Below are 19206 nucleotides of genomic sequence, written 5' to 3' on the forward strand. Positions count from 1 at the left end.
CCTCCAGAACCACTCTCCTTGCAAGGTCATTTATAGGACAAAGTTAATAAGAACACAAATCAAGCTTCATGTTCAGGGAGGGGGAGAAGCAGTAGCTGTAGAAATTAGTGCCATATTCTGTTAATTCCAGTAATTAAAAAAATACAGAATTACATTTTGCCCTGCTTGACACCGTGCTTGTTAACAACTCATGACATTTATTTGACGAGCAGGAATGGGTTTTGCAGCGCACTCCAGGCACAGGAGACCCTCCAAACTGCCTTGACAGACGGACACGGGGCAGACAGAGCCAGCCAAGCCACAGCAGCGCTCGGACAGCGCGGACTGCAGCCCAGCCGGGGTCACCCTGCCACCACCTCCAACCTCTCCTCTCGGGCTGCCGCCCATTCCCCGCGTCTCACAGCTGCGGCCGAGGCTGTGGCAGCTCCGGGCAAGGCTGTGCCGGCCCTGCAGCCAGAGCTGGGCAGCACCTCTGTGACCTTCCCGTGGCTGACACCGTCCATCACTCAGCGCGGCTCCCTCCGACACCTGGGCGGCAGCGGCTTTGCCCTGGCAGGCAGGCAGCACTTGCACATGCCTCACGCGCTGTACCTGTCAGAAGCACTTTGCCTTGCCCTACGCTGCATTTACAGCAGCTGTAATACTTTATGATGCAATATACAGCACGCCTTCAAAACCCATTTCAGTATTTACTGCCAAGTGAAGTGTTAAGAATGGATAAACAGAGCACTGTGAAAAAACTAATCACCTATTTCATTTGCTTTTGCTACTGTAACAGAAAACGAATGACAATCCCACAAGACAGGAAGAACCTAGAATGTTTTCCCAGATACAATCAAAGCATTCCTCTATTTGATCAGTAAGCACTGGTCTGTAACTTAACTGAGTGCAAAGCTCACTTTGCTCAAGCACCTTCCAATACTTCCCCTGCAGCTTCTCACTAGACTATCAGAAACACCAACTTAAAGACAAAGTAAACTCCCCCCAAACCTCAAGACCTCCTTACTCACACATTTCTTAATCCAAAGATGGCAGTTCAAAAGCAGACTGTTAAACTTTCTGAATTGCTCTACTCCCTGGAAGCATTCCCATCCTTGCAAACAAGCACTTATCATTTATGACATGAATTATTGCTATTATTATTATTAATATTTTTATTAACTTGGAAAAACTACCATTCTAGCTATGAAACAGCCAGGCTTCTATTTTCCATCTTTTAACACACTGTCTTTATATCCACAACCAGCAAATTATTCTAGAAATACTCTCTCTGTTTTTGCAGAGCTCTTTATTTTCCCTTATATCCACTTCCCACTAATGACTGATTAATCTTCTACTGAATTTTGAGAACATCTTCTAGGCACCAGGTCTGATGTGTATTTTCCCTTTGCCACTAGTAGCACAGCATTCACTATGCCCCATACAGCTTGAGATGACACCTGGCTGACCGGGGCAGGAGCACCAAGGTCACAGGCAGCACTTGCAGGCTACGTGCTTGTCACAAGCTAGCTGCTCAGTTTGGACTAAGAACCAGTTGTGTGTGGAAACAGAAAGACTTTGTGAACATGTGGTTAAGCCACTGAGACAGAATTGTGACTGCACATTCAGGCTTTCCTGGATGCTCAGCTGTAGAACTCAGTGTTCCAGTACAGCAAGTACTGGGCAGAGGGCACAAACAAGGAGCTGAGCAACATGCATTGAGTTTGCTGTTTACAGCAGTGGGACCAGCCAGTGTGCTGCTACTCCCTGCTCTGGCATAATACAACATTGCTAGAAACACTTACTATTTTTAACTCAAAAGGTAACAGCTGAAATGATACCTACACTAGAAACTTCCTGTAACACAAGCATTCAATGTAGATCCCACAGTATTATTCACAATACAGACAAACAGCTTTGACATCTCTTTTGTATAAAATTAACAGACTTTTTTTTTCCCATGGAGGGAGTCATAAACAAAGGTCTGTGTTGCATGTATTGGAAGCTTGAAACTTCAGCAAAAACTGTGAGGGAAGTCAGTGTAATGCATCAAGTTAGAAGCTGCTGAGACAGAAAAGAACATTTAAGTGTTTTGACACTGGCACCTTTATGGTTGTTACATGTTGCATTAGGTTTAAGAGAAAGGAAGTTGCTCACTTCTCATGTGTTAAAGTGGCATCAGTTTCTTTTTTTCTGGTTGTGCTTCAGACTGTTCCTGTGTAAAGAAAACCTTAAAGCACAATTGTTTCCTAGAAGGGGAAGCAAAAACTCAGTATTGTTTGGTAGAAACACATGAATTGAGATGGCAGATCTTAATAGTTTCAGGTCCTTCTTTAAAGAAGAAGGCTGATGAAAGAGGCAAGAAAACACTAAATCCATACATATGTGCTTTGTTCTCACCTATGTTCAAGATCTTATTCTGAAGAGCTTCCGAAGATAGAAATGGTTCATCTGTGCATGAGTGAATCACTGTACCAATGAGCTCAGAGTTTGCTGCCAAAATGCAGGCATTCTCCTCACTGAGATTAACTCCATCTCTACAAAAGAGGACACCAACATTCTATGCTTTGTTCAGAACAGACACAAAGAAAACATCTCAACTATCATCAAGCAGCCACATTCACATATCCTACATATAACAGACATTTAGTGTGGGTGTGGACAGGGAGCTCCTAAAAGCTCTCACACTTCTGCAAAGTGCCTCTGAAACATTAATTTGGCTAATGCTCCAGTTGCTAGGCATGCAAATCCTTTATATGAAACCAAAATTTTGAGCCAGCCTGGAAACCCAGGACTGAGTTAAACACAGATTAAATGTTCCCACAACCCCTAACCCTGCACCACCACTCTCGCAGCTTGAAATTTGTTCTAAAAGTAATTCACCAGGTAGAACCAAGTATGGAATAAAGCTGAATGTTGACTCATTAGACTATAAACAAGCCCATTTTCTAACCAAGATGCATATCTTGCAAACTGAGGCTAAAAGCACAACCTTACTAGCACAGAAGTGATCTTGTTTTCTTTAGTGAGCTCCCTTAAAACACAGGATACAAACACTCCTGGATTACATATTAGAACCAATCCAGACCTCGTACTTTGGATCAGTCCTACCATAATTATGTACATGGTGGGGAAGATGCCACTGCTTCTGAAACACCATGCCAGAGCTCTAGCTGGTAACACCATTAGCTGGATTCTCATGGAGCAGCTTTGGACTCTACGTTCAAAATAAAAACTCAAATCTCAAATTTATGGTGAACATCACTTAGACTAGCTATAACAGCCTGTGTGCTTCAGCCTAATGTTTTTTTAGAGACCATTTAATTTAAAATACTGAGTGAATCTTACATGGAAGAAGTTTTTGCGTGACCTTGGCAGTAAAACAATCCAAGTTATTATCAAAGAAGTTCAGATCATCAAGAGAAAGCATTTTTACTTCACAGTGGGACAAAGGCCCTAATGGTGGCTTCAGGGAATTAGGACCAATCCAAAACAGACATATGCAGTATTAGGACAGCTAAGTAAAATCACTCAATCTGAACGTCTTTTTATTTGGAAAGCACAGAAAACCAAACCAACACAAACAACCCTCTTGAAAAGTGTTCTCTGGCAAGGTTTGATAAAGTTCACCTTCAGAAAACACTGTGTGGCCTCAATAACTTTTGAACAAGGGGTTAGTCAGAAATTTTCTAAGGTGAAATTATATTTCTTGGGGGCTATCCTTGACTGACTAGAGGTAGAAGCTAAAGTTATTAGAACATGAGTTGGGCTTAATGTTAAGCAATACTCAAAAGACAGAAGAAAATGTTAGGATTTTTTCTTAAACTATAGATGTATTTTCTCCTGTGGGTTCCAGGATGTTTCTATGGCACGATTCTTCTGCAAACTTCCAGTGAGAGACCCAGCCAGAAAAGGAGTCCAGCCTTGAATCCAGCCTTTTTCTACCCCTCCTTCCATCTGTGCCCTCATTGCAAGCAGTTCCTATGTGTGTGTGTTCAGGGAAAAGGAGACCCAATAGACTCTGAAGCCAGCTCCAGCTCTTTATGTCTAACTAGACACAATTGCTTCCCAACTAGGATTGTGCCCCTAATCCATCATTCTAAGAAAAGTGTTAAGTCCCAGGATTGTCAGAACACTTAGCTGTCTACATTTACAATTTAAAGCTGAAGCCAACAGTCCCAGAACAGCTTCCCTACCCCTTCTCAACCAGCAACTGAGCAGCTCCAAGTGTATACTCAGGCTCTATCAGCCTAACAGAGACCCTGAACTTTCAACAAGCGTGTCAAAGAAGCTTCACGGGATGATAATTGAGTGCTAACTGATCTTCACAAGTACTCCACAAGTGACCACTACAGAGAAGTCTTTGCTGATGGCAGAGACAAGAATCCCACTGAAGCACAACAACTGACACAGATCTGCTGACAAAATCAGCACAACCAGCACCAGGAATACACATCACAAGCTATGGATGCTGAAACCTGACATCACTCCAGTGGAACTGTTTATGGAATACCAGGAAGGATGCTTGCAGGTACAACTGCATAGCATGCAGTTTCAGGAAATCATTCTTGCTTTTAATCTGGTTGCATACTCAAAATGCTCAAGCAAAGAACAGATAAACTTCTATAACGTACATCTATTCATGTTTCTACACAGAGAAGTTTCATTTCTCTATAACCTGCCTTGACCAGGTCACTATTTTCTTGATTATTTCCATGCACACACTCTCTCTAGTGCGTACAAGCATACAAGAGTTTATATGAAAGCACACATCTCTTACCTGAACTGTTCTTCAGTACCACTTCTAACTTTTTCATTGTGAGACTAAGTTTTCATTAAGTCAACAAGTCATTAGCTTTGACAAAATATATGAAAACACTGGTGCACTTAATTTACTTAACCCAAAGAAATTGCCATTATATTTCCTTAGAAAAGTGCTCACTGAAGATTAATAGAAGTTTCAGAAGCCATGGTAAGTTCATGCTTTTTACTATTCTTTTTTATTTGTTCAAACAAACTTCATTCATTTTAAGTAAGGTATCACATACTTTGATTAAGCTGTAGAACTCATTTTAAGGTGATAAGTTTAAAATATTATGGAGTGTACATGAAGGTGTTTCTGATGGATATTGACTTGCTTTCACTTTCAGCAATCCCTCCATAAAGCCCCTTTTCTGCATCACTTCCTTTAATGCCCTTTGCATTTGATGGTATCAGACTCAGAAATGAACAGAAGAAAGTTTTAAGTCTCCAGGGATTTAAGCTTACTAGGACAAGGTGGAAAACAGAACTCAAGAGTTCTGAGCAATACACTACATGAAGTCAGGTTTGACGTTTATGCTGGATATTCACTGCCAAAGAAGCAATGCAGATGCTCCTCATATCTATGAATTTGCCTGCTGCCTGAAAAGTGAGTCTGTGGCACCCTCTGGTGTCTGACCACCACACTTGTCTTCTGAATCCCCCTATCTTTACTCCATTTTATCCAGGAGTCAAAGGGAAAATGAGAAAGACACACTGAACCCAAACCTCTGTGCATCATCCCTAACAACTACCCAGGCCAGAACAATTGCAGAAAGCTGCATGTGCTTTGGAGAACAATTGTATTAAACAGAATAAATTCAAAACAAATATTTGAAGATGAAATATGTGGGTTTTTTTTTTCCAGAGTGCTCTAACATATACTTTACAGAAACCTGTAGATCAGCTTACAAAAATCTTGATTTTTTAAAAACAGACTATCTCTTGACATACCATGGTGCAATGTCCATGAAACAACATCTAGAAGGTTGGAATGCTTTGTGTTTTGTTGGGTTTTTTTCCTGTTTGTTTGCCTGGGGGGCAGGAAATAACCACTCTTTTTACTGCTTATCTCAGGCAACCTAAACCAGCCTGTTAAAGAGCAGACAAGGTGCAATTGCAGCTAATTAAGTACAGCTTAGTGAGCAGAATGTCCTCAAATCCTAACCTAGCCTAGTCATAGGATGGCAGAGGGAGTCAGGCTCCAGGACACGCTGCAGTGGGAGTGCACAGTAAGAGCACTCCCGTTAGTGCATGTGTACAATCACATCAATTACAAGACACACGCTCTGCTCGTGACAAACTTCATCACAAAACCTGAAAGCAGGCCATGGTGCCTCTCTCTGCCTCACACATGATCAGCAATTGATGGATCATAGGCCAGAAAGTTTTATGATAGCAGTGAATAGAAGAAACACCAAGGGGGTATCCAAAGACAAATTCTTAAGAGACAAGAGACTCTACAAAGAAAACTGAAGGTAAGTTGGATTTTCTATCCAAATTCTCATGGATCTTTGAAGATCACAATCCAAAAGCAAGAAGAGAAATCTCTATTGAATCACATTGTAAAAGCAGTTTTTTCCTACACTATGAATTTAACAATTCCAGGAACAACTTCCAAGAATTCAAATCTCTCATGTAAGACAGCTAATATATTCCATTTGGAAGATCACAGAAAAGGTTTTCTTTTTTTTTTTTTTTGTTTGTGTATGAGTTTGTTTGTTGTTGCTTTTTTATTAATCACAATATTTATGAAGGGTTTTTTTTGAACATCACTACCCAGAATTACATCCCACATTATATTCTAAAGTATATTTCATAAGACTTGAGGCAGATGAACAGAGGTATCGCTTTAATATGAGCTTTTCATCTCAACTTCTGGTAACCACTGTTTTTAAGTGTTCACTGTATACTGTACGTTACTGTAAACAGCAGCAGCTCTCTGTCTATACCAGTGCATTTAAAGCTGCAACTTTCAAGAGATGATAAGTCAACTGGTCCACAAGATAGAGGTGTCTGGTTTTCCTTTGGAAGAGCAATGTCAACTTGCCCTGAAGTGGTAATACTAATAATTCTTATGGCAGTCTGTATCTGTTTGTTCCAACATTGCACTTCATAGCTGTAAAAATAATTTCTGCTTTTGAAAAATTAATCAGTTGCCAGTGTCACATCCCTAGGTGTCTCCTTAGACTTGAGATCACCTCTGGAGGACATGCAGGTGGTCTGGAACCCAGCTCTTTCCAATGCCCATCACTGAGAGACTGCAGGAGGCTGTTCTTAGAGGTTTTCATGATTGTTTTTCTTCCTTATCTCAGGAATGCTTGGTCCAGCGAACAGCTGTCTGCTCACTAGATGTCCAGGGCAGAATCTGCCTGGCAGAGGCAGGACTTATCTTTTATAGTCTAAATTATGTACTATTTACAAATGACCCCCAATGCAATACAATCTTGTTACATGGTCCAGATCTGTTCTCATCCAATCTAAAAGTGCCAGCATGTCACCCAGCATGGATGACATGGAGAAGAAGGAGGAAGAGGTATCCACACCCCCAATTCTCCATCTTGGCCACATGTCCCTTATCACAAACATTCTAGAAATCTGCTAATTCTACATTCTAACAGTCTAATTTACACTCTGTTTTTCTTCTCTCAATGTTGGTAAATTGTTCCAAGGAGCTAAATCCAGCCCCTGAGACACCTGGGTCTCATTCGAGGGTCTTTGGGGACTCCGCCAGGGGGGTCTTAAACCTTCCAGGGAAGCCAGAGGAATACTCTGGACTCCCACAGCCAGAACTAAAAGTTTTAAGCACTCTTGCCATCTAAAGGCCTAGAGAATATGTTAGAAATCACGATTAGAGATGCAGTTGAAGACTTTCACCCATACAAATAGAAACAAGCTTGTCAGAGGAGCTAATAAAAGATTCTGAAATGCAGGACAGAGCTTTAGACAGATTACAAGCCAGTCCAAGTAACATTTCAATGCTATCTGACTATATGCAAAAAACAAAGGTTCTGTCTGGTTTAATCCTGTTTAGACTTTAATACAAGATAACTAAATTAGTAATTGTATTCATATGCCAGTGAAAAATTAACACAAAACCCAACCTCACCAGCACACTTTTCTTACACTAAGAGTAATCAACATCTGCGTAGAAGTTTTAAGGTTACCCATTGCCAATGAGTATTACAATGTGATAAACATGTACCAGAAAAAAGCTTTTGAAGAAAGTTGCTTTTATTTGGGCTCCATTCCCACCTCTATAGTTGTCTCTTCCTTTTGTTCCTTTCTATACTTAACTTCTGATATTGTTAATTTTTACCTGAAGGATGTTGCTCCATTCTCTTTCACTTTCATTTTCTGAACAGGAGATGCTTGAAGCGACAGAATTTTATTTCTTGGCAAGGTAATTTGCTTCAGAATGGAACCTTATACAAAACAAAGAACACGTTGCAGCCATAAGTAAAATGCTAAAGATAACTATTTAATCAGTTCATTCTTCTAGGTAAGGCTACTGCAGACTCAGTAACAACTAATTGAGTCCATCTGAAAACCAGACACTCTGTAAGCTCTGTACGGCCCAAAGCCTCACATGCTCTCAGCAAACACCCTCCCTTCTGTGCTGATCAGGGAAATGCTTCAGTGAAAACTGACTGGCTGAGACAAACTCTTCTTGTGCACCAACCTGAACCTGTTGAAGGAAAAAGCAAGGTCTCATGAAACAACTCTCAAAATCATCAGCTTAGAGGAAGCTCAGAGGAGTTCAGTCATAGTATTTTAACAAGTACAAATATTTGATTGACATGCTCTTAACTAGTGCCAGAAGTAGATGTGACACTGATTTTCTCATCAGAGTTCCAGATTGTGAAGATGTTCAACTTAATGCACAGAGCTGGCTGCTCCCGACAGAAAGCCACCTTCTTGCATTCCTACAATCTACCAACAGTCTGCACTTGCTTCTGTACCCCAGCAGTCCTCCCCCTTCTCCATCAGAGAGGTTCCTGAACTTTACCTGCAGGAAACTGGCTGGTTTGAACAAGAGTATTCAGTGGCATCTTCTTCTCAGCAGGTAGGGTGAGCACTGAGGGCTGTGGGAGTGTGGATACTTGCTTGACAATGGTTCTCGATGGCTGTTGGACTACCTGGAAGTGAAATATCCAATATCAAGAGTGAGAAGAGCTAAAATACAGAGAATTAAACAGTATCAATGTTTCCATTTAGCCAAAAGTGCCACTGGGCAGGTATGCTTGTCTAGTTTTCAGTTTAAAGCAAACAGAATGCTCAGAAAAGCCTTTTTTTTTTTTTAACTTCATGTCAAGAAATCTTAACAAGTTGTAGTGAGCTTTAAGCTCATTCAGTGAGCTCTAACAGAGAGTTCACTCCTATTCTCTACTGATAACTCTATTAGACAAGTTTCACTAATTATCACACAAGCCACTACACTGAGAGGCTTTCCTCTCAGTCTTGCTCAGCAGGCTAACTATTAAAGAGTGAGTCTGCCTGCCAGTAACTTCAAAAGGTAAGTATCACAAACACCTAGTCAAAAAGGGAGAACACCAAAACAACAGAAGTCTTGCTTGAAATACTTTACCTGCTAAGAATTAAAGAGTACATGCTATAAAATTACTGATGTGTTTTTGGAGTTGCAGCATCAATTGTAAATTGAGACGCTGAGTTTCAAAGTGTTAAGTGAAAGTACTTGAACACACCAGTTACCAGGAACATAATGTGTACTAAATAGCAACACCTACAGCAAGTAGAGCCTCTACACAAAGACATCAGTACAGAGCTGAAGGGTAAAAAGGAAGGCAGTTCATAGTTTTGTTTAAAGAGACTCTTCAAAGAAACAAAACCAGATAGCAGGATGTCATCACAACACAGACCTACAGGCACAGCCCATAATACTAATCCTTCCTCTTCAGGGGCAGCTATTAAAATGCAAGAAAGTAATAAAATTGCAGCATCCCTAAAAAAATCTCACTTCTAAGCCTCCTAGCTAGCAGAATGTGGGCTTCGCTTTGATACATCTTTAAAAAAGTTCTAGATTACAGGCAGTAGGAAGATGTTACTTCACCAAAGCATAAAACCAACATCTTCAGACTGAATCCTATTTTTTTGGCAGCAAAAAAGTAACAAAGAAAATGTCAGGGTCAAGAAGCCATTTTTCTCCTCTATATCTTTTATTCTTACTTCAGAAAGTCTAAAGAGTGCTTGTACAGCAAGACAGCACAAGTGTAATTAAAGAACTGACATTTACAATACTTCAGAAATTAGGCTCTCTCCTGTCTTTTCCTCTATTAATAAATATCATCAACATAAGCATCACACATTCACAAAAATAGGTACTTTGTGTATCAAAGAGTCAAATTATCCTCTTGACCATCTCCATATTGGTAGCACTAAGGTTTGGCATAGCAGCAGTAATACAATAGCTGATCTGAAAGTGGTATCTGAAAACCTGACACATAGTTAACACTAAGATTTAGAGGAGGAAAGAACTACAGGAATACAGGGACAGACTGTGGACAGAGATGAGGCTCACATATGCAGCACTCTCATCATGGAGTAGAACAGATGATAACATTTACTTCTGTTTGTTTTTCCCAAAGCCCAGTTTGATCTCTCTGAAAGATTCGGCTTCTAAAAACTGCAAATTGTGAATAATGTTAGCAATGCCTTTTGTGAGTTCAGGTAATCAATGAGGAGCCAACCAGCTTGGACACACTACTCACAGGCTCCACTAGCACTAACACACACCTAGAGATCCTCCTTAGCACCAGGAAGAATGATGCTTCATCTTCAGCATGCAAAGCACTGGAACAGCACAGGAAGAAACATAAGCATTCCAGACTGAAGTACAGGACACAAAAGAACAGAGATAGCAATGTTACAGCAATGGTCTGAGTGGAGACTGGGATGAAAGTCCAGTAACTGCCAAGAAACAGAAAGGGTGTGCTGGCAGTAGAGCTCATTTTCTGCTTTCCATTCTAGCTCTAGACTAACAAAAGCTGGAAAATCTTGGGAGCTGCAATGGGAGAAAACAACAATACCAATGCCAGAACAAAGTATTACCAACACTGGTAATATCAGTATCATCACACACAAGCAGTATTGCTTCACAAAGGAAGCCTCACTAATTGAATGGAAAAGCAATAACCAGGACAAAAAAAAATGGAGAAGATTGTTCACGAAAGCTCAGCTCTGAGGGGACTTGACACTAATACCTCACTAAGAACAAGCAGTTGCAACAATATGAACACTTCACTCCTTGGTTCAATCATTAATAATCTCCAGGCAGTATGTCTCACTGGTAACTGTGGGGACTATGCCATAAACCCCTAGCTGTAATCTCACAGCAGCCTTCTCACCAATGGATGCCAGCATCTGGTAATGTAAATTTTCACTTATGGTGCTTCAACAAGAGACAAAGCAATACTAGAGCAAGACAAACTATTTCCAAGATGAAACTTCTTTGTAAGGCAACACTCTTAAAATGAGGTGGTGTTAAGAAAGTCACAGGAGAAAAATTGTGTGACTCTCACAGCACAGGAGTGCAATCAATCCCAACAGCACTCCTGAAGAACAGGTCACTCAGTGCCCACACAGAGTTTTGATAATAATGCTACAGAAATAATATGTTCCATGTTTCATCACTCCAGTCACAAATTTGATATTAAAATACATCAGTGCTGCATTCTTGAGCACCACCAACATTACAATGGAGCTGGCACATGAAAGTTCAAATTCTCTCAAGCACAAGGGGCCAAAATTAGAAAGGGGATGCAGAGGGAGTGTATGGCATCAGGCATCCCTGTGGGCTGAAAAGGGAAAAAGTTGCTGGCAGCTTTGTATAGACAGATTTGCACAGCTGGCACTGTGCTTCCTTTTTCAGCTGGCAGTAGGACCCTTCTGTTTAGAGAGGGCAGGTCCAGATTTGTTTTCCTATGGGAGAAAACAGACCCTCTGCCCTTTCAAGAAAAGGCATCATGGAAGCCGTAGCAGATACAGCCACTTCTACTAACTTGCCCTTTGTGATAATAAGATGTCTGAACAAACACCAAGCTCCTGATATGGCTAAGCTGTGAAGCAGTCAACTCAGTCCTCCAACTAGATCTGAGAAGAGCAAGTACTTTAATCTTTGGGCCTGGGATCTACCCAGATGAGGATAAAAACATGTTTTGTATGCAGTTCAATATATATAAGGCACAGCAAAGAAAAGCAATTGCAGCAGACTGCCACACTGCAGCAGTGTAGAGGCAGAAGCCCTTCTTCAGCTCACCAATATCAAATTCAAGAAGTATTTTGACTCCCCTGTGTGGAGCTAAGCTTCCTTGCCTATTTGTACAGATGGTCAACCTTTCCCCTGGATTACAAGCCTTGCTGTGTAGCCAACAAACTGCTCTCCTGCCCTTGCACTACCTAAGAAATTCTCCTTTTCTTCTGGCTGGAATTTCAAACTTAGTCCTCAAAGACAATATGAGAACCAACTCCTTTTCCAATTTGACTTTAGCTACTAGTAGCCAAGATTGTCAGTGCATATGCTTAATAATTCTTCTTTGGAGTTTTGGGGTTGAGGGTATTTTGCTTTCTTTTTTTTTAAACAAATCCAGAGAAAGGACTCCCCATCCACTATATACAGTTGAGTGTTTTGTTCTTTTTAATCAAGACTGGAAAGGTGCAAAGCTCATGCTTATGGTAGCTTACACTATCATAGCATGATTTTTTTATTTAGAATGCAGGATTCTTGCATTATATCTACCTTACACCCTTTGAAAGGAAGGAAACTAAAAAAGCAAAATGTTTTAGGGGTCTGAATACTGTTAAATTAAGTATACACAACTTCCAAGCTAAAAAGAAAACTCACACAGGAGATGTCCTACTCTATCTGTGGACACTAAATCTAGTTTCACAGGAAGTCTAATGGTTTTCCCACTTTCTGAAGAAAAATAATCTTTACAAATAATTCCTTTGCAAGAATTGAGTTCTTTATCTGCCAAAGGGAGACTAATTCTCTCAAAATACTTGAGAGCATTACTTACAGGTAGACCAGCTAGACACCATGCTACTTGGTATCTTAAACACCTATAAGCCAAACCTAATTTATTTCACTAAGTTGCTCTTTCGGGTATACCTGTGATCCACATTTTCTTGGTATTTAATATTAACATTAGCAAGAAGTTAACCTGTGCCAAGAATAAAAATGTTAACACATCACTTTTGAGGGTATTGTTTTAATAAGGCAGTTTTCCTCCTGGAATTTGTTAGCTAATGAGGCCTGATAGAAAAAAACCTCACTTTTGGACGACTTTGTAATTAATATGTCTTAGCAAATGTGGAGGTCAGAACTCAGCTCAAAAAAGCTCCTTGAGGTAGTGTGCACATTTCAGATAACACATCACTGAGCATCACTGAGCCACCTGCAAAGTACCCAGGGCAGGAACTAGCAGGGCAGAGAGACTGGCATTCCTGGGGGCTGGCTGAGGCACAGCCCTAACAGGGCATCCAAGAGCAATTAATGTACGGATCCCATTCGCAGTTTCTGTTTCTGACACTTCCATTTCCTACCTTTTCTTCCAGGCGCCAACCTAGCCTGGCTGTGTGCACAGTGGGGGTTAGAGCTTGTATCCCCTTGTGTCTCAAGCTGGATGCTCAGTCAGGTGAAATGGTGGTTGACATTGCAAGAGACCAAGCTGACAGCTTGGGTTTAGATTCACCTTTCCAGCAAGGGCTCAGTCTTTCTGAACTATGACAAACGTAACTGATGAACTCAAGGCAGACTAGCTTTATACATTGAAAGAAAAAACAGAAAAAGAACCAGAGGTCCACATTGGTATCCTCTTTACTAAACAGCGAAGTAAAGGAGCCTGGTTAGTTACAGAGAAGTAGAGAATCCATCTTACCAGCTGTTTCACTTTAACCACCTGCTGAGCACCCGCTGACTGCGCAAGGATGGAGCTGGGCTGCGAGATTTTAATACCAACTGGGGTTCCAATGACTGGCTTCAGAGGCTGGAGAGGGGCTGCTGCTGAAGATGCCACTGTAGAGACCAGCACTGGCTTTGCAGCCTGCAGAGAGGGTGCTGGCACTGCAGAGGTGAAAGTTGGCTTGCCAGGTTGGACAGTGGTCAGCCTGGACGATGCCGTGCTCGTGGTGAGGATGGGAGCTGCAGGTGAGAGCGACGCTGTCACTGCTGCAGGGGAAGGAATGGCCTTCACAGGCTGCACAGAAGCTGCTGCTGACGTGCTGGCAAGGACTGGTGTGACAACTACAGGGGCTGGGGCTGCCACAGAGGCAGGCACGGGTTTCACTACTGGAAGAGCAGTTGCTGCTATAGCCGAGGTTGCCGCTCCTGTCGAAGGAGCTGGTACTGCAGAGGTGCAAGTTGGAACCACTTCTTGGGCTGGAGCTGGCTGCTCCATGCACTGCTGGATAAAGCTCTGAGGATTAGGCATTAGCTGCCGCAAGGCAAGCATGCTTTTCTGAAAGAAAAATGAAAAAACACTGGATGTAGTTGCAGCAGAGTTTTCCACAATAGTAATACATTTGTAACTAAATCCTCTTTCTCATTTTCCAATTAAATTTTTCATGAGACAATAAATGGCAAACAAATTTTGCTAAATTTCAGGCACCCTTAAATTGATGACAATCCTGCTCAGTGAAGATGACAAGAAACACCAACACCAGCTAAGCAAAGGTCAATCATCATCACAGCTACACTACACACAGTAAATCCCATCTACAGGGAAACTCACACATAACTTTGTTCTTCTATTTAGATTTTTCAGTTTGGAATTTATGTTTCAGAGTAAGATGATTTTAACTGCTTTATTACCTCAAAGAATTTTGTTTTGCCAAAACCCCCTGCTATATTGGAACAGCTGTGTTTATTTCATGGAGCCTGACAGGGAGCTGCGAATTATCCAATAAAGTCAGAAACAAGCTCTGAAGACAAGAACACTTTTATACCAATACAGCTGTATCTACACTAGGGGGGGATACCACTTTAATAATGTTTGTAGAGCTGCAGCAACACAGCTTCAGCCAGCTACTTCTCTGCAACAGGAGAACAAAAGCAAAGGAATCTGGCAACATCTCATTTTTACTACAGCTGTGTTTGAGAAGGTTAATGGACAGAATAATCTTCAAACTCTCTACAGATTTTTCTCCTTCGCTGTTTATAACCTGCTATGGCTCTGAACCAGGGGAAATCAGTTCTGCAGCTACTTCTACATTCTTGAAAACCCTTGTAGTTTTTCCTCCTCTCTTAGCAGTTGCTAAAGTTTCTAAGAGCTCCTAACAGAGTGCTGCTGCTTTGGACTTCATGCAAAAGGTGCATGTCTCACACGCTAGCGTACCAAGTAATCATGTTGTTTGCACAACCAGACCCTTTGCAGCCCATCTGTTTTTTAACATTCACTTATTTTTCTTTTAAAAAGCTGCTTAGCTCCTGATGCAATTTATGTACCAAAAGCATCCAGCAGACTTGAAAATCAAGCAGGCTTCACAGCCAAAGCCCCTGTACTTTTTCCACCTCTTAGAACAGGCCAAACAAAACACATGCACAACTTCATCAAAAACCTGCAGCTCAAAGATAAGAGCTGACTCCAGAGAGTCCTCCCTAAAATTCCACTTCACTAGCTAAAAGTGGATTGGCAAAAAGCCGTATCACATTTCTTTCCAGACTCAAGTTGCAAACATTTTCCCCGCAAACAAGGCCAGCACTGATCCTCTTAGCACCTTAGAGAAGTGCTCCTGAAGTCATCCTCCATTTGGCACTCAGTCCTGTCACAGCTGCTCATAGTTACAGATGATCCTAATTGTGTGTATCAACTGCACATCCTTACAGTGTTTCAGGAAAAGGCAAGCTGGGTGCAAGATGTTTTAAAGGATTGGCAACGCTGCAAAGTCAGCTAACTCTGGCCATGTCTGAACAACACTTCTGGAGTCACAGTATATCTTTGTTAATATGGCATGCAACAGGGAGAGAGCACCATGCCAAGGATTATGTGGTATGAACACTGCCCAAATCAGAGAAGGCTAGATGATGCCAGTACCTGGCAGTGTGCTGTAGAAGAAACACTTAAGGGCTCTGCTGCAACAGGTCAGAGTCTGACCCACACTGATGAACCCAACTTAACCCCTGCAGAGCTGCCCTAAGTTCTCTGCACCAACTGCAGCAGCTCTTCACATTGCTGGATGGCTTCTTCTAACAGCTGGGCACTTCTGTGAGTGCCAGTCACACTGACTCTGTACTCATGCCTGGTCTCCTGCAGCGACACTGGACGCAGAAGACCCATTCTTCTGCCTTTTCATTGGGCATTTAAGAAGCCTCCAGGAAATTAAACAGGTAATAAATGACCAAGTGGAAAATTTTATGTATCACAGAATCATCAAGATTGGAAGAGACCTTATACCTTTAAGATCATCAAATCCAACCATCCGCCCAGCACTACCACTGTATCCCCTAAACCGCTAAATCTCATCACCAGATCCAGATCCTATTAAACACCCCCAGGGATGGTGACTGCTCCACATCCCTGCGCAACCTACTCCAATGCCTGACCATCCTAACAGTGAATTTTTTTTCCCTAATATCAAATCTGAATCTCCCATCTCAGCTTAAGGTCCTGCAGAGATGATTGCAGTCTTTCAGACTCATAGCAAACTTGCTAGCAAGGCATTTCAAAGTTGCCACTGTAAGAAAAAAATTTATCCACATTTGAACATATTAGCATCAGCCATATAGAGCAATATCAACATTACCACATGCATTGTTAAATGGCCTGTTAAGCACGAAGGAAAAGGGCAAACTCCAGAAAAACTCTGTCCCAGCTTTACCACTTAACTAATCTTCCTTTATTCTCCATCATGCCTATAATGAATGTACAGCTCTAACAAGCCCAAGAGTATGGTGTACACTGAAATTTAGTAAATTTAACACAGCTTTCCATGTTTTCACTGAGATTTAATGCTTGCTGTATAATTAATTTTTATTTTGTTAATACCATCCTATAATATGATTAAAAGTCTCAAGGAAGCACTTTTTCCTTTATATGATTATTTGCTTGAACAGAAGTAGAGTTCCTGGGATTCTTTTCCTAAGCTGCAGCAGTCTTGTCAGACCCTTTCTGGAGAAAGGGGTAGAGATTTTTTCTGCTTCCAGTTAAACATAAACCAGCAGAAGATGAATCGCTTTATGCAGATTAATTGATCTTTAATATGACATAAGCTGTGCATTGCCACTGCTGTCAGCTTCTGAGCTAGAACTCAGAATTGCTACAATTTTGATGGGAAAGTAAGAGGTCATCTTAACATAGTGCTCTACTGTAGATAGATGCACAGCTTCCAAAACACTCCACTAACACCTAGAGGGCAATTACTCTACAACATTAGGAACACAGCATAAATTACCCCTCAAAAATTTCCCTTCCCCTTAAGAATTGCCTTTCCAAGCACAACAGTCACACAGAGGTATGCTAAGCACCATTCTTCACCTGACCTGAAATACCTATTAGAATGTCTCAACTCTTCCCTTTTCTGGTACTCCTCCCTTCCCTCTTTAAATACTACATATCCTTAATCAGACACTTACCTTGAGAAAAGGAACTAAATATGGTTGTGGAGATGACTTAAGCTCTATGTACAGCTTTTTTGTAAATTCTTCTGGCTCAATTTTTGCTTCCTAAGAGAAAAATATAATTACAATAGTAAGTTATAACTGAATCCACTCCACTTTTTTCCCCAAAATGTATCAAAATGTCATGGAAACTTATAATATCTTGGCATTGTTCAACTTCAGTACTCAAATGCTTTTTTTCCCTGCTTTATTAAAAAAAAAAAAAGGGGGAGTTAGGATAGAATAATGTTGCAATGTTCGTATAGTATTTCCCAAGTTGTTTATGCTTTCTTCAGCTATAGGCAATTAGGGATAGGTGTTCGTACCCAGTCAATGAAGTGAAAGGATAGAAAAAAGTTTATAAGCAGCACTGATCCTTTTGAGTATCTCTTTGTTATGTAGATGTATTTTAAATCAACTACTAGTACTTCTTTCAGTAAAGGTAGTTTATCTGCATAAAAATAAACGTAGAGGCATCAAGACTAATGACAACTTAGCAGTTTCTGTAAGACAATTCTAGACTAATGCATACACATATTAGGATCATAAAACAGAACACTTGAGTCTTTCAAAAAAGACTTTCAAAAATCAAAACATTTCTGCATACCTCCACAGTAACAGTTCTCTGAATTGCAGAGTACTGTTTCCTTTCTTAATGCTTTCCACCCTGTCCCAACACAAACAACAACCTGACTCAAGGGGTTGGGAGGGTTAGGAAGCTGCAGCAAACTTTGGAGACCTCTCACATGTACACAGGGCAAGCCCCAGACTCTGCTGCCCTTCCTCACCCTCCCAGAGTCATCAAGAACGTTACCTCCTCCAAACAGGTAGAGATACACAAAGAGCAGCACTAATCTCCATTTCTGCTGAATGCTGAGAAATTACTTCTCTCACCCATATTCACCTCTGGAGCAACTGTTCCAAGTCGCTACATAACCAGAATAGGGATTTTAAAGACTGTGTATTTGCAGACAGGCAGAGTTTCCAGCAGCTCTCCCATTTAGCCACTTGATCTGTTGCTGGTTAGATCTCACTGAGATGCAGACATGGGTCACCGAGGTCTCACTGATACTGATGCAAGTGGTTTGGCACACTGAGGCTCACTGAGGCACACAGGGTGCTCAACACCCACTTCATGAAATGCTGCCTTAAGGATCATTTTGCTGCCCAGCTGCAATTTACTAATTTCTCTCATACACACAAAAGGGTCACTCTATTTTGCATTTAAATCATATACATATCAAATGGCAGATTTTTAAACTACTACAAAAAGCAAACAAGTGTGTAGTTAACAATGTATTAATGTCTCTTAACTGCTCTTTAAAAAAAAAAAAAATGTAGTCTACGCACAACAAAGAACAACTCTATTTTTCCCACAGAAGAAAGGTATATCATCCAGCAGTGACAGAGGCTAAGGAATGAAATTTTTGCAAGGCTGCATCCTCAAACAATCTGCTCTCTGAAATTACACCTGCCTACATCACACCTTCCTAGACTGAAAAGCCCTTTGGTACCCTAGCAAAGCCACCCTCCCACCACCAGCACACAGCCTTCTGCTACAGTGGAACAACAACACAGCAGCAGCGGTCAAATGCCATGACAAGAGGTGGCAGGAGAAATCGTTACCAGGAAAACCCAGCTGTGCTGGGGTACAGCACCAAGCACCATACGGAAGCCACCTGCAAGGAGAGAGAGGTTGGCAGCCACCACGTTGTCTGCTCCATCCTACAGCCCTAAGCTATTGATAATGTCATTCTTGTTCCACCGCTCAGTTCTGCCTTGGAGTAAAGCAGTAGTATGGACTCAGTGTTGCA

General features: G+C 41.3%; 1 protein-coding gene across 1 annotated transcript in view; it reads right to left on the reverse strand.

Moving 5' to 3' along the window:
• Window positions 1–19206, reverse strand: part of TAF4B (TATA-box binding protein associated factor 4b) — a 70880-nt gene that overhangs the window by 31300 nt on the left and 20374 nt on the right. Inside the window, 6 exon segments of the mRNA XM_056485466.1 lie at window positions 2380–2516; window positions 2643–2648; window positions 8072–8204; window positions 8789–8918; window positions 13677–14255; window positions 17369–17458. Of these exon segments, the coding sequence (XP_056341441.1) occupies window positions 2380–2516; window positions 2643–2648; window positions 8072–8204; window positions 8789–8918; window positions 13677–14255; window positions 17369–17458 (1075 nt within the window).

This window comes from Oenanthe melanoleuca, chromosome 2 (assembly GCF_029582105.1).
Source record: "Oenanthe melanoleuca isolate GR-GAL-2019-014 chromosome 2, OMel1.0, whole genome shotgun sequence".
NCBI classification, from domain to species: Eukaryota; Metazoa; Chordata; class Aves; order Passeriformes; family Muscicapidae; genus Oenanthe; species Oenanthe melanoleuca.